General features: G+C 40.2%; 1 protein-coding gene across 2 annotated transcripts in view; it reads left to right on the forward strand.

Annotated features, from left to right (window-relative positions):
• Positions 1–24,214, forward strand: part of LOC149465204 (uncharacterized) — a 167,453-nt gene that overhangs the window by 58,799 nt on the left and 84,440 nt on the right. For both annotated transcript variants that reach the window (XM_089673529.1, XM_089673528.1), the window contains exon 7: positions 4,700–4,825. In XM_089673529.1, the coding sequence (XP_089529655.1) occupies positions 4,700–4,825 (126 nt within the window). The remainder of the gene's footprint in view (positions 1–4,699; positions 4,826–24,214) is intronic.

Here is a 24,214-nt window from a genome sequence, read left to right on the forward strand (position 1 = left end):
TACAGTAAAGCATGGAGGAGGGAATATCCTGTTATGGGGGGTTTCTCTGCAGCAGGGGCTGGAACACTTGTCAGGATAGAAGGAAAAATGGATGGGGCAAAATACCGTCACATTCTTGACGAAAGTCTGCTGCCCTCTGCCAGAAAGTTGTCAATGGGAAGAAGGTTTACCCTCCAACATGACAGTCAGCCAAAGCACACAGCAAAAATGACCATACGGTGGCTGAAGGAGAAAACAGTGAATGTCCTTGCATGGCCTAGTCAGAGCACAGACTTAAACCCCATTGCAAGTCTGTGGAATGACTTGACTGCAGTCAACAAACGGTCACCAGCAAATTTAACTGAACTTGGGCAGTTCCGCAAAGAAGAGCCGGCAAATATTACAAAGTCTAGATGTGCAAAGTAAGTAGAGACATATCCCAACAGACTCAATCAAGAGGCAAATTACTGACAGAAGGGGGTGATCCTTTTTCCAACTCTGTTTTTGAATATTCCATATTTTTTTCTGACATGTTAGTACAACTTATACCATCAAAGTGAAAGATCTAACGCCAAGTAAATACAGCTGGATAAAACAAAATTCATTTCAGGCTGCATAGCAACAAAATGTGATTATTTTAAAGGGGAGTGATTCTTTGCTATACCCACTGTATAAAGTACATTCACATCAGACCCTGCCCTCAAGGAACATACAATCTAAGGTCCCTAACTCACATTCATACATACACATACTAGGGACAATTTAGACAGGAGCTAATAAACTTACCAGCATGTCTTTGGCATGTGAGAGGAAATTGTAGTACATGGAGGAAACCCACACAGACATGGGGAGAATTTGCAAACTCCAGGCAGATAGTACCGAGTTTGGGATGTAAACTGATGACCCTAGTGCTGCTAGGCAGAAGTGCTAACCACTTAGCCACTGTGCTGCCCATTCCAATAAATACTCCCTGCAGACATTGAAGTACAACTTAAGACACAAGTTTTTTTTTTGTTTTTTTTTTTCTTTTTTTTTTCTTTTTTGAAACAAGTTGAGATGGATTAGAATGCTTGTCAGTTTTTATTGCGGTCTATGCCCCCATTAAGGAGATTCACCCTCTCCCTCTCTATTTGTTCTGTTTACCATGATCATTGAAAGTAAAAGAAAATCCAAGATTTTGGGTTGTCCCCAGAAAAGTAATAGAAGGGACATCTTCAAGTGGGGATAATAGTTCTGGTGACCTTGGGGTCCCCAAGAAATTCCCTTAATTTGCAGGGATTTCCTTTCACTTCCTGTTTGGCTATGGGACAGGAAATAAAGGGAAATCTGCACAATAGGACACAGATGGGTGAATAAAATCTGACATTTCATGTTTTTAGAGGAAGTCCTTTTAATTTAGATATAAGTCCAATCAGTAAAATCTCATATAGGCTTTTACTATATAGGTGTAATTTCAGAAGTCATATTCTGTACTTTTAAATATGCAGCTTTCATTAAAATAACAACTGGTAAACCTACCATGAAGGTACTTGTTTAGGCATTTCCTATTACAGGATGACCCCCTTCTATCCCTGTCTCCCAATTGTGAACCTGTGTTGCCTCCCGCCCCCATCACATGGGCTTCCCTGGTGGGGATGATATTTGGAGATTATATGTCTTCCGTATGTATATACTACATTTGAATAAACTGAACCTGTACATGTGCACTGTCAATTACCTGGTCCTGAAGAAGTAGTAACAGACTCTGTAATAGACAGAATGTACTACTACTTGGTCAAATAAGGAATGGATTTAAAATATATGCATGTTGGGCTATCATTTTTTTTGTGTTTGGGCAGATTTAAAATCCCTTTTCTTTTAGTCTTTATAAGGTTGTTTCATGGCCATATTCATATGGTGGACTAGGAATTGAGCAGTGTGCAAAGGCAAGGTATCTTTGATACAGGTCATAAGATGGTATAAAGTTGGCAGATATCGCTTAAAAAAAACAGGATGACATCTGTCGGAGTTCATCATATAAAGGAGTCCTGAGACATGCCACAAACCTCTCACAAAGTTGATAGTGGCCCATGAATGGTACTTTTCACTTTTCTGTGAAGGATCAGACTCTATTTGTCGAGTCATTTTCCAGCAGCTTGCTTTATGCATGCATGTCTCTTTTTGGGAGACTATGAGACAGGTGTGTGGTAGTCTGGATAATTGCTCTTGCTCTTATCAACATACAGCTCTTTTTTCATAATTAGGTGCTTTAGACAAACCTAGAACTAAACATGGAGGTTAAGATGGCCATACATGGATTAAATTTGGTCAGTTCAGGAGGGACCGGCTGAATATCGATCCATGTATGGGCACTATGGTTGTGTCGATCTAACAATTAACTTCTGTACAGCCTCCCTGCTTGATCAGTGCTGCATGGTATAGCCTGCAACGATAATCAGTGTATTCTGATGGCGAGGAAGTATAATGACACAGCGGGGAAGTTTCCCTCATGCACCTCAAATGTGTGGCTGAAGAAATGGGGGTTAGTTTTTTTTCATTAAACCTGCTGGTTGAACAAAAAGGGGTGAAAAACAGACTCATCTATAGGCTGCTTTACATATCAATTCGAAATTTGGACTCTGTCAGCTTCCTAGGTGTATTGCAACCAATTGGTTGCTAGAAAGTACCATTGATGCAGGTTCACTGAGTGGATATCTGCAGAAGTAAAACTAGAGATTTATGACTGGAACTTTTAAGATGCTACAGTGATCACAACAAACTTTATTGAAATATTTTTCTATAGATATCTGTTTCAGATATCCTTTCTTAGCAACTAGTCCACATAAGAACAGATTGTTCTAGAACTTGTCAAGGCTGTTGCCCATACAGTCTCTGGAGTTGATTTACTAAAACCAAATAGCAATTTTCATTAAACAAAGGAATTTACCTTAGCTTGGTGAATGAATTGACTCTCTGCTGACTTTCATCATCCAATCATGTGTAAGCACAAATACACTATATTGCCAAACGTATTGGGACACTTCAAATCATTGGATTCAGGTGTTCCAATCATCTCTATGGCCACAGGTGTATAAAATCAAGCACCTAGGCATGCAGACTGCTTCTACAAACATTTGTGAAAGAATTGGTCGCTCTCAGGAGCTCAGTGACTCCAAGCATGGACCCGTGATAGGTTGCCACCTGTGCAATAAGTCCATCCGTGACATTTCCTGGCTACTAAATATTCCGCGCTCAACTGTTAGTGGGATTATAACAAAGTGGAAGCAACTAGGAACAACAGCAACTCGGCCACCAAGTGATAGGCCACGTCACATGACAGAGCGGGCTCAGCGCATGCTGAAGCGCACAGTGCGCAGAAGTCTCCAACTGTCTGCAGAGTCAATAGCTAAAGACCTCCAAACTTGGTGTGGCCTTCAGATTACACAACAGCAGTGCGTAGAGAGCTTCATGGAATGGGTTTCCATGGCCAAGCAGCTGCATCCAAGCCTTACATCACCAAGTGCAATGCAAAGCATAGGATGCCGTGGTGTAAAGCACGCCGCCACTGGACTCTAGAGCAGTGGAGACATGTTCTCTGGAGTGACGAATCGCACTTCTCTATCTGGCAATCTGATGGATGTGTCTAGGTTTGGTGGTTGCCAGGAGAATGGTACTGGCCTCACTGCATTGTAGCAAGTGGACGGGGGGGATTATGATCTGGGGTTGTTTTTCAGGGGTTGGGCTTGACCCCTTAGTTCCAGTGAAGGGAACTCTTAAGATGTCAGCATACCAAGACATTTTGGACAATTTCATGCTCCCAACTTCGTGGGAAGAGTTTGGGGATGGCCCCTTCCTGTTCCAACATGACCGCGCACCAGTGCACAAAGCAAGGTCCATAAAGACATGGATGAGCGAGTTTGGGGTGGAGGAACTTGACTGGCCTGCACAGAGTCCTGACATCAACTTGATAAAAAAAACCTTTGGGATGAATTTAGAGCAGAGACTGCAAGCCAGGCCTCCTCACCCGACATCAGTGCCTGACCTCACAAATGCGCTTCCAGAAGAATGGTCAAACATTCCCCATAGACACCCTCCTAAACCTTGTGAATAGCCTTCCAAAAAGAGTTGAAGCTGTTAGAGATGCAAAGGGCGGGGCCAACTCAATATTTAACGCTATGGACTAAGACTGGGATGCCATTAAAGTTCATATGCGTGTAAAGGCAAGCCAACCAATACTTTTGGCAGTATAGTGTATGTTTTATGCTTCTTATTAGGTATTCTTAGCTTAGTGAATGTGTTGAAAATTCACTTTGCAAAGTGCAAATTCCCTTGCAAAGTAAAAATTCACTTTGCAAAGTAAACACACGCCACTCATTTAGTAAATCCATCCACCCCTCTTTGTGCTAAAGAGCCCAGTAACTTTGCAGTACTCAGTGAACACCCTATAGTTTTAAAGCTGTTGGATGAATAGTCAGTGACACTTCTGTTGAGCTGGTATCTTGTACTGTATACAATACTTTCTTGGAATCCAATCTCTTTCCCTAATGCAGACCTGGAGGTCTAGCTGTAACATTTCTAAGAGTGATTTCTAAGCCTGGACTAGAGGCATGCATATGTAAGAGTAAGGACTATCGATATGTTCATTTTCATATTTGTATAATCCGCAGTTGCCAACCTGGGCTGCCAGAATTTCATAATGATCAGCTCATACCAATCTTTTTTCTTCCTTCATTATGTATAGGCAGAAAGTCAGCTTCAAACACTAAGCAAAAAATACAGTTTTCTACGGCAAGAGGCACCTGAGATCATGAGGGAACTACATGTCCTGCAGCAGGACTTAAAGAACCTTCCTCCACATCACAGCAAGGTAAGAGTAGATGTGATATTTTTGAAGCGCTATAAGATACTACAAGTAACTACATGCGACTAGTCCTTGCTTTATTTTATTAAACAGGCAAACTCAGCATTCTAATTTGATGGCTTAAATACATTTGCAAACTTGCAAAGTGTGACACAAAAAACATTTTTAAAGTTGCAATAAGCACATTTCTTACGTGATGCGCAATCTTCTTCATACTTTTATGTGGATTGTATTTAGCTTTTTGTATTACAAATAGAATAAAGAAGACTGATTCTTTAAGGCCTCCTTCACACGGGAGATCCAATCAGATCCGCCTGTCAGTTTTTTAGGCAGACCTGATCGGAAGGGCTATGTATTCCTATGGACAGGCGAGTGTAAATGTACAAGCGTCCCTTTACACCCACCTACCTCCAAGTTCAATCCAGTCCACTAAGCAAATGGAAGGGGATCCATCCTCTTCCATTTAGGTGGATCAAAGGGTAGTCATGTGTAAACTTAAGGAGAAGTCGCTCATAGAGCAGAGTGGGCGCTGCCTGTGTCTGCTTAGTTTTTGCAGACGTGTCATTGGCCTGCTCTGCTCCAATCAGCAGGGGATCTGTGAGCTGATCCCATTCTAATGGGAACAGAATCCGCCTCATGTGAAAAGGGGCCTTACACAGCAGTTTAAACTTTAATTGTTCTATAAAGTAAAATATTAGCATACCCAGTTCTGTGTGCCTTTATCTTTCTGCGGTTAATACTGACTCCATCTACATAACCCATACCTTGTTGGATATCTCAACTGGATCTGTTGGTGGGTTTTTCTTCACTTCAGATGGAAAACCCACTTGATGCAGGTCATGTACAAGTTAAGAAGTAGATCAGCAGTAGGTCAAATGCTCCTGCTAGTAAATTCTGATTGATCTCATATGTCAAATTTATTCTATTGACACAAGCCTAAAGCCCATTGACACCGGTCCTAAAGAATCTCTATTTACTAAAAGTCACAGAACGTGATCGATTGTGATGGGTTGCAGTCGGAAAATGCAGTGCAATGCAGAGAAAACTTATAAGATGTATGCTATCTTTTAAGATTCCATACAGAGTTCTTCCACGGTGCTGGAGACCATTTCAAATGCATTTGAAATGCTTATCCCAAATGCCCACCTGCAGAGTCCTTGAATCCCTTTTGTAAGTATAGACATGGAAGGAGATATAATAATCATCTTAAAAGGCCTTCAGACCAGGATTAACACCTACAGTGGTTAGACAACAAAATGGAAAAACGATATGATTTGCAGGTGTGAAAGTGATGACATGTTTTGCATTGAAAGCTGAAGTGATGTAACATTCTTTTGCTTCTGCTGTGTGATGACACCTAGCTAACAGGTGGGCAGTCTCACTTTCGTCATTCACTGCGTGCACAGTAATACAGACTCATGTCAGATCTTACGGAGCTTCAAAGAGGGCAGATTGTCGGTGCCCGCTTAGCTGGTGCCTCTGTGACTGAAGTTGCCAATTTATTTGACGCGAGGTACACTATCAAAGGTTATGACGGCATATACAGTTTCCGAGAAAATGTCGTCTGATGCGCATAAGCACAGTTGACACTGTCAACTGACCAAAAGAGACAAATGGACATTGTGCAGGATTGTGACCTGGCATTAAAAAAACAACTGCTGCAAAAGTGACTGCAGAGCTCAATCTCGGTCTTAACGGGACTGAGATTGAGCTCTGCAGTCACTTTTTTGAAGCAGTTGTTTTCTTCTTCCGGAATCACAATCCTGCACAATGCCCTTTTTTTTCTCAGTCAGTTGACCATGTCGACCGACTTTATCCCTGGAAACTGTTCATGTTGCCACTTTCACACTTGCAAATCATGTAGTGTTTCCATTTTTTTGTCTAACCCCTGTAGCTTCTAACAAATCTCTGACAGGACCCTCTGGGTTTGTTGCTGTCAAATATAACCTGAAAAGTATCACCCAGACCTGGCGACTGCAAAATCAGCCGGGGGAGAAAGGTCACTCCATGTTGAAGGTGCCACACTGTTTACTCCTGTTCTGTCCCTTTACAGTTGGGGCTATGTTCCTATCCTACTCCCACACTGGGGGTGGTGCAGATCGGAGAGTTGACGGGTTTAAATGGACAGCAGAGTTCAGGCTGTGTACGGGTTCAGCAGAAACTGAGTGCCCTGATCAGCTGATCTGTGAGCCGATCCCCCTGCAGATCCTAACTGAATCGGCCCCATGTGAAAGGGGCCTAAGAATTTACCAGATGGTATGCAAGATTTGTATCTGCTTGTGTGTTTCTGGTCAACTAGATTTTGAGTGGGTCAACAGTATTGCAGGCTATGGTAAGTATTTCACAGCCTTGTTTTATCTTCCCAAGGCCTCCGTTTTTTTTTTTGTTTTTTATTCCTCCTCTGCCAATCTAGGATTTTACTTTGGATTAGCAAGTCAACGTGGGTATATTTTCTTGATATCTGGTGGTAGCGGACAGATAGTGTGCATGTTGTTCTCGGTTGTTACCGGTGTCCGGATTCTTGGGTTCCCAGATCTGGGTTCTTGTGATAATTCACCAGCGCACTGGTCAGTTTTCTGAAAACACATGATGGACAGTGATATCTTACTCATCATGCAGTCTCACTCATCCCTGTACCCTTGGTCTGTGACACTTGTTGGACTCTATAAAGTATAAGTGTTTATAATTTTCAATTTTATGCAAGTACGATTTAATATCTAAACCATTTATTTATTTTGTATGTGTATGATATGCCTGGATTACATTTGTATGCAAATTTGCAATGTGTTATAATTTCTGTATAGTGCTAAAGCTGCAAGTAGGGGGCACGGTAGCCTAGAAGTAATTATTATTATTTAATTTTTGGTATCTATATCTCTATGGTGTAACAATTGACTCCATGAGGCCAAGTCAATTATCAAGTGGTGAGCATTTTTTCCTAGCAGCACAAGGGTTGTTGGTTTAAATCCCAGCCACTACTTGCCTGGAGTTTGCATGTTCTCCCTGTGCCTGTGTGGGTTTCCTGCAGGTTTTTCGGTTTCCTCCCACACTCCAAAGACATGCTGGTAGGTTAATTGGCTCTGGTCTAAATTGACCCTAGTATGTGTATGTATGAATGTGATTTAGGGACCTTACATTGTAAGCTCCTTGAGGGCAGTTACTGATGTGAATGTACAATATATAATATGTAAAGCATTGTGTAAATTGACTGCGTTATAAAAGTACCTGAAATATTCGTAATAATAGGCATGTATGATTCATAAACTATTTGTGCAGGTCTATCAAACAATATCATGCTTTTGTGGTGGGTTTTTTTGTTTTTTTTAATCTAACTTTCTTCTGAGTAATTGACTGAATTTAGTTATTACTGAGTTTTGGGTTTCATTTTTTCACTAAAACTCATCAAAAGATTTTATTTTTCTCATAAGTGTCAGCAGAGGGCGCCTAAGAGAAATGTTGCTGCCTTCTGTAGCCTTTGAGTATGGGTGTGGTTTTATTCTTTAGGTATGACATCTTCTGGGTCTTTGTATATATTTTTTTACTTGCATACTACTACACTGCTCAAAAAAATTAAAGGAACATTTTGAAAACCCATCAGATTTGAATGGAGAAAAATATCATGCTGGATATCTATACTGCTATGGACGAGGTAATGTGTTAGGAACATAAGGGTGGCCCATTGTTTGAAGGAAATGAAAATTTTCAACCTACAGAGGACTGAATTCAAAGACATCCCGAAAATCAAAATGAAAAAAATGATGCAGCAGGCTAGTCCATTTGACTGAAATTTCATTGCAGCAACTCAGAATGGCCCTCAGTAGTTTGCATGGCCCCCACGTGCTTGTATGCATGCCTGACAAAGTTGGGGCATACTCCTAATGAGACCATGGATGGTGTCCTGGGGTATTTCCTTCCAGATTTGGACCAGGGAATCACTGAGCTCCTGGACAGTCTGAGGTGCAATTTGGAGACGTCGGATGGACCAAAACATGATATTCCAGAGGTGTTTTATTGGTTTTAGCACAGGGCAGCGTGGGGGCCATGCAATGGTATCAATCCTTCATCCTCCAGAAACTGCCTGCATACTCTCACCACATGAGGCCGGGCAGTGTTGGGCACCAGGAGGAACCCAGGACCCACTGCACCAGGAGGAACCCAGGACCCACTGCACCAGTGTAGGGTCTGACAATAAGTCCAAAGATTTCATCCCGATACCTAATGGCAGTCAGGGTGCCATTGTCTAGCCTGTAGAGGTCTGTGTGTCCCTCCATGGATATACCTCCTCAGACTTTCACTGACCCACCACCAAAACAGTCATGCTGAACCATGTTACAGGCAGCAGAACGTTCTCCACGGCTTCTCCAGACCCTTTCATGTCTGTCACATGTGCTCAGGGTGAACCTGCTCGCATCTGAAAAGCACAGGGTGCCAGTGGTGGACCTGCCAATTCTGGTGTTCAATGGCAAATCGAAAAAGAATTCTCCTGCGCTCCAAGACTCAGACAGGTGGCACAAGATGGAACCAGGCCTGGGGAGAACGAACACCACTGCATAAAGGGCTGTGCAGCTCCAAACCAAGGCTGGGGAAGCCCAATCAGCACTGTAAAATGAAATAAAAAACAAGAAGCGCACCAGCCTTGCGCATTACCTCAGCGACCAAAATTTATTACTTGTAAAAAACATACTCACAAACAGCGAATAAAATCAGGCATGTAAGTCCTCTCAGGGACTTGAAGATAACATGAGTCCCATCAGGGGAATAGGTGTTCAGTACAGCTGACGCGTTTCGAAGGGAGTCCCTTCTTCCTCAGAGCTAACTGAACCATACGTGCACCCTCCTATATATACCCATATCTCTGGACTAAAAATAAGCCCTCCCTACCCGGGTTGGGCAGTCTCAGGATAGTAGGAGGGGCCAAAATCTCATAAACTAACCATCAATATTTACAATGCCATTAGAGAGAGATATAACATATAAATTATAAAATGAATAAAATACATAAAATACATAGAGAACATAAAAAACCTATATAAAATATATATCTTAAAAATATATATATATAAAAAAAAAAAAAAAAAAAAAAAAACCATATATTGCATACGCCACTTGGTGTGCATCTAATCCCTCAATTTGACTATGACACCAGAGGAGATAATGGTCTTCCACAGTTATGAAACATTGTCATGTTCCGTGTTGCATTAGTGCACAATGTGTCCCATGGATACTTCATCCAGAGGACTTGTCATAACGCTGGATGGAAATATAGCGATCAATGTGACAATAATCATAAGTTCTTAATACAGATTGTTAATCACCGGATATTTTGATGGTTAAGTGTCCATAGTGTCACAACCCCATGTATATATATATGTCCAACCATATAGTCAAATCCACCCACACTCAGACCTTCAACCCAGAGCTGTGTGTTTTTTGTATTTTCTACTACCAGGCAACTGCATGCGTTTCATGATCAGATAATGAAGAGGATTAGATCAGAGCTCTTAGATCCACATGTATATACATTTACACACTCGCAGACGTATACATCCACACTCCCACCTTCAATCCTGATGCTGTGTATATTTTATATATATAACTAAATATCACCAGGCAGCTGCATGCGTTTCCCGATCCATTGATGAAGGGGATTTGTAGTCAGCTGCATAGGGAGGACATGAACTTCCCTCATTGCTTGCTGGTTTACCCTGTGGAACGCACGCTACTGCTCCATGCTCCTAACTGCGCATGCGTGAACCTAACCTGCGCATGTGCAGAAGGGAAAAAAAAAAAAAAAAAAAAAAAAAAAAAACCAGGGGGGCAGATGTATCCTTATAGTATGAAGCAGTGAGTGGAACAATTATTATTACTATCAGGGCTAATACTAAATAACCATATTCCTTACACTCAGAACATTTCTGTTGATAACAGTATATGTAATGCTGAATATAGAGAATATATATATATAAATTATGTATATATATATATATATATATATATATATATATATATATATATATATATATATATATATATATATATATATATATATATATATACATACTTCAAACACATTCAATACACTAGATACATCAAATGTATTTGAATCGCAACCTAAAATTGGGGTGGAACAGTAGAGGTCACTAATTGTATTCGTACTTTCTGGTGACTAAATAAGAGTGTGAATCTCCAGGTCATCATTTAAACCTCTAGGGGACAAGGTACCCAATGTGAAGATCCAAAAACTTTCTCTTCTACAGAGTTCTTGGTATCTCCTCCCACTATCTAAGTCCTTTGTGATTGCTTCTATTCCAAAGACTTTCAGTCCATCGTAGTTGCTCTGATGTGTTTCTTTGAAATGACGAGGGACTGAATATTTATCTTTTGCCAATTTTATATTACTTTTGTGCTCGCTAATACGTGTCCTAAGACACCGTGAGGTGCGGCCTACATACAGTAGGCCACAGGGGCAGATTAAGCCATAAATGACAAAAGAAGTCCCACAGTTAATAAACTGTTTAATGGAAAATCTCCTGCCGTCTGTGCTCAAAAAATCTTTTTTCCGATGCCATATGACTCCACATGTGCCACAATTGGGAACGCTACATCTGTAGCTGCCCTTTTGGTCAAATAGCACTGACCATGGACCTGGGTTAGAAGTCTGCTGGTAGTTCCTTTTACGTACTCTGCTAGGCGCTATTATGCTCCTGAGATCCCTAGGTTTCCTGAAAATTAATGTGGGTTTATCAGGAAGTACCTTCCCTAGGGTAGGGTCGTTTTTTAAAATGTTCCAGTTTTTCGACAGAGTGTGTTTAATATCCCAGGCTTTGTTACTATATCTAGTACAGAAACGTACTGCGTTTGTATTGCAAATGTCTGTCGTGGTCTCAGAATGGACACCAGCTTCCACGACAGTACAATCTATGGAATTACTATCATAAAGGGCTAAATATTTATTACATGCTGTTTGAATAAGCTGTGCATCATACCCTTTCTCCTCAAATTTCTTTTGAAGGATCAGACTTTGTTCCAAGTAGTCTTTTTTCATAGTGCACGTACGTTGTAGCCTGCAGAACTGTCCGAAGGGAACATTACGAATCCATTGCGGATGATGATTGCTCTTGGCGTGTAGATATGAATTCCCCGCTGTGGGTTTGAAATATGTTTTTGAGCATATCTGACCATTTATATCATGTCTTAATTCAAGGTCTAGGAAGACCAGATTATCATCATCAATAACATGAGTGAACGTGATGTCATACGGATTGTTACTGCAATGTTTAAGGAACCCCTCCAGCTGGGAATCTGTACCGTTCCAGATGATGATAATATCATCAATATACCTTCCATATAGGATAAGGTTTGCACTATAGGGGTTATTCGTCCAGATATAGTTCTTTTCCCAGTACCCCATAAATATATTGGCATAGCTAGGAGCAAATTTTGCGCCCATGGCAGTGCCCTGTGTCTGGCGATAGTGATTATCCAGAAAGGAAAAGTTATTATGCTCTAGGGCAAATTCAATGCAATTATATAGAAATTGCATTTGTGTATAGTGAAGTGATGAATTTGTGGCTAGAAAATGCTGAATGGCTCGAAGACCATGCTCGTGTTTAATGGACGTATATAGAGATACCACATCCAAAGAAAGCCATCTATAACCCTCCTCCCACTTGTACCCTGCCAGTATATCCAGTATGTGACTGGAGTCTCTGACATAGGATGAAAGATTTACCACTATATCTTTTAGGAAGTAATCGATATAGCTGCCTAGATTGCTTGTCAGGCTACCTATCCCAGAGACAATGGGTCTCCCAGGGGGATTGTCCTTGTTCTTGTGTACTTTTGGAATGTGATAGAAGAATGGAGTAGTAGGGTGTTTAACAAAAAGAAAGAGAAATTCTTCTTTGGTAAGGATTTCTTCTTTTAGTGCTGTTTCTAAGAATAATTTAATTTTAGATTGGTATTGGACTGTGGGATCATTGGGTAGAATTTCATAGGTTTGGCAGTCATTGAGGAGTCTCAGGGCCTCCGAAATATAGGTGTCACGATCTTGAATGACTAGACCTCCTCCCTTGTCTGCTTGCCTAATCACTATATCCTTATTCTCTTTGAGGATCTTAAGTGAGGTTCTTAGTGGATCTTGTTGTAGATAGTGTCTCTGTGGGGATGCATTTCTATTACAGATTTTCCTAAAATCCGCAAGTACTGTCTCATAGAAAGTAGGTACAAAATGACCTTTGACCCAATGCGGATAGAACAAGGACTTGGGTTTAAACCCCGTATGTATAATTTCTCCCTGAGAGACAGTCGCCAATTCTGTGAGAGAAAGATGTTCTAAATCACTATCCATAAAACCATCTTCCGTGTAGAGGTCTTCAAGAATGTTTAAAATAGGCTTTTCAAGTGAAACGTCTAAAACAGGAGAGTTCAATGGAAGACTTGCACCGTTGGTGCTGTCAGTAGTATTGTCATTTTTGAGGAGAAAAAATCTCTTTACTGTCAAATTCCGAATGAACTTGTTTAAATCCACAAACAGTTCAAACAGGTTAGGTGGATTTGAAGGTGCAAAATTAAGACCCTTTTTCAGGAGTTCAAGTTCTGAGTCGGAAAAAGTCGATTTTGATAGATTATAGATTTTAATAGTAGAGAGGGGAACTTTGCTATTCATCTCCTTCCTCTTTTGGTGTCTCTTTCCCCCTCTCTTCCCTCGTCTCGTCCGCTTTCTCTCTTTTTCCTTGGGGGGATTGATGGTAATGTTTGATCTGCTGGGGCTGCGAACAATGAATGGTTCGCAGCCGCTTCCCTTAAAAAATGGAATTGATTTTGATCTGAGTGTGCATTGCCATGCCCATCCGCATCCAATGGTCCCTTAGGGCCCATATAATTAGGATGACCAGATACATGGTTATAATCTTGGTGAAAACTAGGACAGTTCTGAGCTGTTCTATAATTGTAAGGAGATAGTGGTTCTCTTGTTGTATTTTCATGGGTTAGTGTCCCTTTATACTGAGTGCCCGTATGGTTCCTAGTAGATGTTGTTGCTAGGCCATTGGAATGATTGACATGTGATGAATGGGCTTTATAATGTGTGGTCTTATACGGCTGCCTGGTGGAATAATTCCCTTTATTACTGGCATTCTGATTATTGTTCTGTGTGTAGGAATTATACTGATGAGTCTTAGACTGATTATAGGTAGGTTTTGAACTTTTATACCCATTTTTTGATTTATGGGGCCCTTGTGAATTATGCCCTGTTGGGTTATTTATGGTTTCAGGTCTAGATGGATGTGTATTGTTCCACTGGCTATTAGACTGTGAAGCAGGTGCACTGGAAACCTTCTGTTTCCAATTGAACTCACGCCCATGTGAGTAGTCCAATCTATCCCTTTCAAATTTATCTGATTTACTGCTGATGGTATTGGTTTCAAAATACATAATCTGATCATTAACCTTGATATCCCATTCATTAAATGTAGGAATGTCGATGTACGCAGCCAGTTCTTCTTGTAAACCGGCAATTTCTGATTTAATATTTAATAAATTCCTTTCTCTTTGTTGGATTATGAGATTCATCCAAATTCTATTGCATTTGCGGAGTTCATCCTTCCAACTACTATCTAGATCTTCATCTAGGAAGCTACATAGTTTAGTGATTCTAAGACCTCTAGGGGTCCTATAGGTTTCTAGATATTTTTGCAACAATAGTATGTCCCACCATTGGACAATTTCTCTCTCTAAGGCATGTTTCAAATTATAGAAAAGTGATACCATTTTATCTTCCCTCATAGCTATGTCCGACTTAGTATTTACACCAATTGCTTCATTATTACAACCTTTTGGCTGATGTTCAAATGCATTAATGCTACATGCAAAACCTTTCGCTAGGGAAGTTCTCCTGACTTCCCTTTCTTCAATCGATAAAACCATGATAGAGCAAAATATGACAAAGAGGAGTCTTTACAGTCTTTGCAGTCTAGTGTGTCCTGTAACAGTTGAAAATGCTGAACCAGGAGAAAAACAGGTCAAAGGTATTCAGAGGCTGAGTCCAGGCTGCAGGAGCCCCAACAAACACACCATGGAAAAACGAAAAAGAATTCTCCTGCGCTCCAAGACTCAGACAGGTGGCACAAGATGGAACCAGGCCTGGGGAGAACGAACACCACTGCATAAAGGGCTGTGCAGCTCCAAACCAAGGCTGGGGAAGCCCAATCAGCACTGTAAAATGAAATAAAAAACAAGAAGCGCACCAGCCTTGCGCATTACCTCAGCGACCAAAATTTATTACTTGTAAAAAACATACTCACAAACAGCGAATAAAATCAGGCATGTAAGTCCTCTCAGGGACTTGAAGATAACATGAGTCCCATCAGGGGAATAGGTGTTCAGTACAGCTGACGCGTTTCGAAGGGAGTCCCTTCTTCCTCAGAGCTAACTGAACCATACGTGCACCCTCCTATATATACCCATATCTCTGGACTAAAAATAAGCCCTCCCTACCCGGGTTGGGCAGTCTCAGGATAGTAGGAGGGGCCAAAATCTCATAAACTAACCATCAATATTTACAATGCCATTAGAGAGAGATATAACATATAAATTATAAAATGAATAAAATACATAAAATACATAGAGAACATAAAAAACCTATATAAAATATATATCTTAAAAATATATATATATAAAAAAAAAAAAAAAAAAAAAAAAAAACATATATTGCATACGCCACTTGGTGTGCATCTAATCCCTCAATTTGACTATGACACCAGAGGAGATAATGGTCTTCCACAGTTATGAAACATTGTCATGTTCCGTGTTGCATTAGTGCACAATGTGTCCCATGGATACTTCATCCAGAGGACTTGTCATAACGCTGGATGGAAATATAGCGATCAATGTGACAATAATCATAAGTTCTTAATACAGATTGTTAATCACCGGATATTTTGATGGTTAAGTGTCCATAGTGTCACAACCCCATGTATATATATATGTCCAACCATATAGTCAAATCCACCCACACTCAGACCTTCAACCCAGAGCTGTGTGTTTTTTGTATTTTCTACTACCAGGCAACTGCATGCGTTTCATGATCAGATAATGAAGAGGATTAGATCAGAGCTCTTAGATCCACATGTATATACATTTACACACTCGCAGACGTATACATCCACACTCCCACCTTCAATCCTGATGCTGTGTATATTTTATATATATAACTAAATATCACCAGGCAGCTGCATGCGTTTCCCGATCCATTGATGAAGGGGATTTGTAGTCAGCTGCATAGGGAGGACATGAACTTCCCTCATTGCTTGCTGGTTTACCCTGTGGAACGCACGCTACTGCTCCATGCTCCTAACTGCGCATGCGTGAACCTAACCTGCGCATGTGCAGAAGGAAAAAAAAAAAAAAAAAAAAAAAAAAAAAACCAGGGGGGCAGATGTATCCTTATAGTATGAAGCAGTGAGTGGAACAATTATTATTACTATCAGGGCTAATACTAAATAACCATATTCCTTACACTCAGAACATTTCTGTTGATAACAGTATATGTAATGCTGAATATAGAGAATATATATATATAAATTATGTATACATATATATATATATATATATATATATATACATACTTCAAACACATTCAATACACTAGATACATCAAATGTATTTGAATCGCAACCTAAAATTGGGGTGGAACAGTAGAGGTCACTAATTGTATTCGTACTTTCTGGTGACTAAATAAGAGTATGAATCTCCAGGTCATCATTTAAACCTCTAGGGGACAAGGTACCCAATGTGAAGATCCAAAAACTTTCTCTTCTACAGAGTTCTTGGTATCTCCTCCCACTATCTAAGTCCTTTGTGATTGCTTCTATTCCAAAGACTTTCAGTCCATCGTAGTTGCTCTGATGTGTTTCTTTGAAATGACGAGGGACTGAATATTTATCTTTTGCCAATTTTATATTACTTTTGTGCTCGCTAATACGTGTCCTAAGACACCGTGAGGTGCGGCCTACATACAGTAGGCCACAGGGGCAGATTAAGCCATAAATGACAAAAGAAGTCCCACAGTTAATAAACTGTTTAATGGAAAATCTCCTGCCGTCTGTGCTCAAAAAATCTTTTTTCCGATGCCATATGACTCCACATGTGCCACAATTGGGAACGCTACATCTGTAGCTGCCCTTTTGGTCAAATAGCACTGACCATGGACCTGGGTTAGAAGTCTGCTGGTAGTTCCTTTTACGTACTCTGCTAGGCGCTATTATGCTCCTGAGATCCCTAGGTTTCCTGAAAATTAATGTGGGTTTATCAGGAAGTACCTTCCCTAGGGTAGGGTCGTTTTTTAAAATGTTCCAGTTTTTCGACAGAGTGTGTTTAATATCCCAGGCTTTGTTACTATATCTAGTACAGAAACGTACTGCGTTTGTATTGCAAATGTCTGTCGTGGTCTCAGAATGGACACCAGCTTCCACGACAGTACAATCTATGGAATTACTATCATAAAGGGCTAAATATTTATTACATGCTGTTTGAATAAGCTGTGCATCATACCCTTTCTCCTCAAATTTCTTTTGAAGGATCAGACTTTGTTCCAAGTAGTCTTTTTTCATAGTGCACGTACGTTGTAGCCTGCAGAACTGTCCGAAGGGAACATTACGAATCCATTGCGGATGATGATTGCTCTTGGCGTGTAGATATGAATTCCCCGCTGTGGGTTTGAAATATGTTTTTGAGCATATCTGACCGTTTATATCATGTCTTAATTCAAGGTCTAGGAAGACCAGATTATCATCATCAATAACATGAGTGAACGTGATGTCATACGGATTGTTACTGCAATGTTTAAGGAACCCCTCCAGCTGGGAATCTGTACCGTTCCAGATGATGATAATATCATCAATATACCTTCCATATAGGATAAGGTTTGCACTATAGGGGTTATTCGTCCAGATATAGTTCTTTTCCCAGTACCCCATAAATATATTGGCATAGCTAGGAGCAAATTTTGCGCCCATGGCAGTGCCCTGTGTCTGGCGATAGTGATTATCCAGAAAGGAAAAGTTATTATGCTCTAGGGCAAATTCAATGCAATTATATAGAAATTGCATTTGTGTATAGTGAAGTGATGAATTTGTGGCTAGAAAATGCTGAATGGCTCGAAGACCATGCTCGTGTTTAATGGACGTATATAGAGATACCACATCCAAAGAAAGCCATCTATAACCCTCCTCCCACTTGTACCCTGCCAGTATATCCAGTATGTGACTGGAGTCTCTGACATAGGATGAAAGATTTACCACTATATCTTTTAGGAAGTAATCGATATAGCTGCCTAGATTGCTTGTCAGGCTACCTATCCCAGAGACAATGGGTCTCCCAGGGGGATTGTCCTTGTTCTTGTGTACTTTTGGAATGTGATAGAAGAATGGAGTAGTAGGGTGTTTAACAAAAAGAAAGAGAAATTCTTCTTTGGTAAGGATTTCTTCTTTTAGTGCTGTTTCTAAGAATAATTTAATTTTAGATTGGTATTGGACTGTGGGATCATTGGGTAGAATTTCATAGGTTTGGCAGTCATTGAGGAGTCTCAGGGCCTCCGAAATATAGGTGTCACGATCTTGAATGACTAGACCTCCTCCCTTGTCTGCTTGCCTAATCACTATATCCTTATTCTCTTTGAGGATCTTAAGTGAGGTTCTTAGTGGATCTTGTTGTAGATAGTGTCTCTGTGGGGATGCATTTCTATTACAGATTTTCCTAAAATCCGCAAGTACTGTCTCATAGAAAGTAGGTACAAAATGACCTTTGACCCAATGCGGATAGAACAAGGACTTGGGTTTAAACCCCGTATGTATAATTTCTCCCTGAGAGACAGTCGCCAATTCTGTGAGAGAAAGATGTTCTAAATCACTATCCATAAAACCATCTTCCGTGTAGAGGTCTTCAAGAATGTTTAAAATAGGCTTTTCAAGTGAAACGTCTAAAACAGGAGAGTTCAATGGAAGACTTGCACCGTTGGTGCTGTCAGTAGTATTGTCATTTTTGAGGAGAAAAAATCTCTTTATATGTTATATCTCTCTCTAATGGCATTGTAAATATTGATGGTTAGTTTATGAGATTTTGGCCCCTCCTACTATCCTGAGACTGCCCAACCCGGGTAGGGAGGGCTTATTTTTAGTCCAGAGATATGGGTATATATAGGAGGGTGCACGTATGGTTCAGTTAGCTCTGAGGAAGAAGGGACTCCCTTCGAAACGCGTCAGCTGTACTGAACACCTATTCCCCTGATGGGACTCATGTTATCTTCAAGTCCCTGAGAGGACTTACATGCCTGATTTTATTCGCTGTTTGTGAGTATGTTTTTTACAAGTAATAAATTTTGGTCGCTGAGGTAATGCGCAAGGCTGGTGCGCTTCTTGTTTTTTATTTCATTTTACAGTGCTGATTGGGCTTCCCCAGCCTTGGTTTGGAGCTGCACAGCCCTTTATGCAGTGGTGTTCGTTCTCCCCAGGCCTGGTTCCATCTTGTGCCACCTGTCTGAGTCTTGGAGCGCAGGAGAATTCTTTTTCGTTTTTCCATGGTGTGTTTGTTGGGGCTCCTGCAGCCTGGACTCAGCCTCTGAATACCTTTGACCTGTTTTTCTCCTGGTTCAGCATTTTCAACTGTTACAGGACACACTAGACTGCAAAGACTGTAAAGACTCCTCTTTGTCATATTTTGCTCTATCATGGTTTTATCGATTGAAGAAAGGGAAGTCAGGAGAACTTCCCTAGCGAAAGGTTTTGCATGTAGCATTAATGCATTTGAACATCAGCCAAAAGGTTGTAATAATGAAGCAATTGGTGTAAATACTAAGTCAGACATAGCTATGAGGGAAGATAAAATGGTATCACTTTTCTATAATTTGAAACATGCCTTAGAGAGAGAAATTGTCCAATGGTGGGACATACTATTGTTGCAAAAATATCTAGAAACCTATAGGACCCCTAGAGGTCTTAGAATCACTAAACTATGTAGCTTCCTAGATGAAGATCTAGATAGTAGTTGGAAGGATGAACTCCGCAAATGCAATAGAATTTGGATGAATCTCATAATCCAACAAAGAGAAAGGAATTTATTAAATATTAAATCAGAAATTGCCGGTTTACAAGAAGAACTGGCTGCGTACATCGACATTCCTACATTTAATGAATGGGATATCAAGGTTAATGATCAGATTATGTATTTTGAAACCAATACCATCAGCAGTAAATCAGATAAATTTGAAAGGGATAGATTGGACTACTCACATGGGCGTGAGTTCAATTGGAAACAGAAGGTTTCCAGTGCACCTGCTTCACAGTCTAATAGCCAGTGGAACAATACACATCCATCTAGACCTGAAACCATAAATAACCCAACAGGGCATAATTCACAAGGGCCCCATAAATCAAAAAATGGGTATAAAAGTTCAAAACCTACCTATAATCAGTCTAAGACTCATCAGTATAATTCCTACACACAGAACAATAATCAGAATGCCAGTAATAAAGGGAATTATTCCACCAGGCAGCCGTATAAGACCACACATTATAAAGCCCATTCATCACATGTCAATCATTCCAATGGCCTAGCAACAACATCTACTAGGAACCATACGGGCACTCAGTATAAAGGGACACTAACCCATGAAAATACAACAAGAGAACCACTATCTCCTTACAATTATAGAACAGCTCAGAACTGTCCTAGTTTTCACCAAGATTATAACCATGTATCTGGTCATCCTAATTATATGGGCCCTAAGGGACCATTGGATGCGGATGGGCATGGCAATGCACACTCAGATCAAAATCAATTCCATTTTTTAAGGGAAGCGGCTGCGAACCATTCATTGTTCGCAGCCCCAGCAGATCAAACATTACCATCAATCCCCCCAAGGAAAAAGAGAGAAAGCGGACGAGACGAGGGAAGAGAGGGGGAAAGAGACACCAAAAGAGGAAGGAGATGAATAGCAAAGTTCCCCTCTCTACTATTAAAATCTATAATCTATCAAAATCGACTTTTTCCGACTCAGAACTTGAACTCCTGAAAAAGGGTCTTAATTTTGCACCTTCAAATCCACCTAACCTGTTTGAACTGTTTGTGGATTTAAACAAGTTCATTCGGAATTTGACAGTAAAGAGATTTTTTCTCCTCAAAAATGACAATACTACTGACAGCACCAACGGTGCAAGTCTTCCATTGAACTCTCCTGTTTTAGACGTTTCACTTGAAAAGCCTATTTTAAACATTCTTGAAGACCTCTACACGGAAGATGGTTTTATGGATAGTGATTTAGAACATCTTTCTCTCACAGAATTGGCGACTGTCTCTCAGGGAGAAATTATACATACGGGGTTTAAACCCAAGTCCTTGTTCTATCCGCATTGGGTCAAAGGTCATTTTGTACCTACTTTCTATGAGACAGTACTTGCGGATTTTAGGAAAATCTGTAATAGAAATGCATCCCCACAGAGACACTATCTACAACAAGATCCACTAAGAACCTCACTTAAGATCCTCAAAGAGAATAAGGATATAGTGATTAGGCAAGCAGACAAGGGAGGAGGTCTAGTCATTCAAGATCGTGACACCTATATTTCGGAGGCCCTGAGACTCCTCAATGACTGCCAAACCTATGAAATTCTACCCAATGATCCCACAGTCCAATACCAATCTAAAATTAAATTATTCTTAGAAACAGCACTAAAAGAAGAAATCCTTACCAAAGAAGAATTTCTCTTTCTTTTTGTTAAACACCCTACTACTCCATTCTTCTATCACATTCCAAAAGTACACAAGAACAAGGACAATCCCCCTGGGAGACCCATTGTCTCTGGGATAGGTAGCCTGACAAGCAATCTAGGCAGCTATATCGATTACTTCCTAAAAGATATAGTGGTAAATCTTTCATCCTATGTCAGAGACTCCAGTCACATACTGGATATACTGGCAGGGTACAAGTGGGAGGAGGGTTATAGATGGCTTTCTTTGGATGTGGTATCTCTATATACGTCCATTAAACACGAGCATGGTCTTCGAGCCATTCAGCATTTTCTAGCCACAAATTCATCACTTCACTATACACAAATGCAATTTCTATATAATTGCATTGAATTTGCCCTAGAGCATAATAACTTTTCCTTTCTGGATAATCACTATCGCCAGACACAGGGCACTGCCATGGGCGCAAAATTTGCTCCTAGCTATGCCAATATATTTATGGGGTACTGGGAAAAGAACTATATCTGGACGAATAACCCCTATAGTGCAAACCTTATCCTATATGGAAGGTATATTGATGATATTATCATCATCTGGAACGGTACAGATTCCCAGCTGGAGGGGTTCCTTAAACATTGCAGTAACAATCCGTATGACATCACGTTCACTCATGTTATTGATGATGATAATCTGGTCTTCCTAGACCTTGAATTAAGACATGATATAAACGGTCAGATATGCTCAAAAACATATTTCAAACCCACAGCGGGGAATTCATATCTACACGCCAAGAGCAATCATCATCCGCAATGGATTCGTAATGTTCCCTTCGGACAGTTCTGCAGGCTACAACGTACGTGCACTATGAAAAAAGACTACTTGGAACAAAGTCTGATCCTTCAAAAGAAATTTGAGGAGAAAGGGTATGATGCACAGCTTATTCAAACAGCATGTAATAAATATTTAGCCCTTTATGATAGTAATTCCATAGATTGTACTGTCGTGGAAGCTGGTGTCCATTCTGAGACCACGACAGACATTTGCAATACAAACGCAGTACGTTTCTGTACTAGATATAGTAACAAAGCCTGGGATATTAAACACACTCTGTCGAAAAACTGGAACATTTTAAAAAACGACCCTACCCTAGGGAAGGTACTTCCTGATAAACCCACATTAATTTTCAGGAAACCTAGGGATCTCAGGAGCATAATAGCGCCTAGCAGAGTACGTAAAAGGAACTACCAGCAGACTTCTAACCCAGGTCCATGGTCAGTGCTATTTGACCAAAAGGGCAGCTACAGATGTAGCGTTCCCAATTGTGGCACATGTGGAGTCATATGGCATCGGAAAAAAGATTTTTTGAGCACAGACGGCAGGAGATTTTCCATTAAACAGTTTATTAACTGTGGGACTTCTTTTGTCATTTATGGCTTAATCTGCCCCTGTGGCCTACTGTATGTAGGCCGCACCTCACGGTGTCTTAGGACACGTATTAGCGAGCACAAAAGTAATATAAAATTGGCAAAAGATAAATATTCAGTCCCTCGTCATTTCAAAGAAACACATCAGAGCAACTACGATGGACTGAAAGTCTTTGGAATAGAAGCAATCACAAAGGACTTAGATAGTGGGAGGAGATACCAAGAACTCTGTAGAAGAGAAAGTTTTTGGATCTTCACATTGGGTACCTTGTCCCCTAGAGGTTTAAATGATGACCTGGAGATTCATACTCTTATTTAGTCACCAGAAAGTACGAATACAATTAGTGACCTCTACTGTTCCACCCCAATTTTAGGTTGCGATTCAAATACATTTGATGTATCTAGTGTATTGAATGTGTTTGAAGTATGTATATATATATATATATATATATATATATATATATATATATATATATATATATATATATATATATATGTATACATAATTTATATATATATATTCTCTATATTCAGCATTACATATACTGTTATCAACAGAAATGTTCTGAGTGTAAGGAATATGGTTATTTAGTATTAGCCCTGATAGTAATAATAATTGTTCCACTCACTGCTTCATACTATAAGGATACATCTGCCCCCCTGGTTTTTTTTTTTTTTTTTTTTTTTTTTTTTTTTTGTTTTTTTTTTTTCCTTCTGCACATGCGCAGGTTAGGTTCACGCATGCGCAGTTAGGAGCATGGAGCAGTAGCGTGCGTTCCACAGGGTAAACCAGCAAGCAATGAGGGAAGTTCATGTCCTCCCTATGCAGCTGACTACAAATCCCCTTCATCAATGGATCGGGAAACGCATGCAGCTGCCTGGTGATATTTAGTTATATATATAAAATATACACAGCATCAGGATTGAAGGTGGGAGTGTGGATGTATACGTCTGCGAGTGTGTAAATGTATATACATGTGGATCTAAGAGCTCTGATCTAATCCTCTTCATTATCTGATCATGAAACGCATGCAGTTGCCTGGTAGTAGAAAATACAAAAAACACACAGCTCTGGGTTGAAGGTCTGAGTGTGGGTGGATTTGACTATATGGTTGGACATATATATATACATGGGGTTGTGACACTATGGACACTTAACCATCAAAATATCCGGTGATTAACAATCTGTATTAAGAACTTATGATTATTGTCACATTGATCGCTATAT

The sequence above is a fragment of the Staurois parvus genome, unplaced genomic scaffold (genome assembly GCF_062004578.1).
Source record: "Staurois parvus isolate SC_StPar_1 unplaced genomic scaffold, SC_StPar_1.0 ptg000140l, whole genome shotgun sequence".
NCBI lineage: Eukaryota > Metazoa > Chordata > Amphibia > Anura > Ranidae > Staurois > Staurois parvus.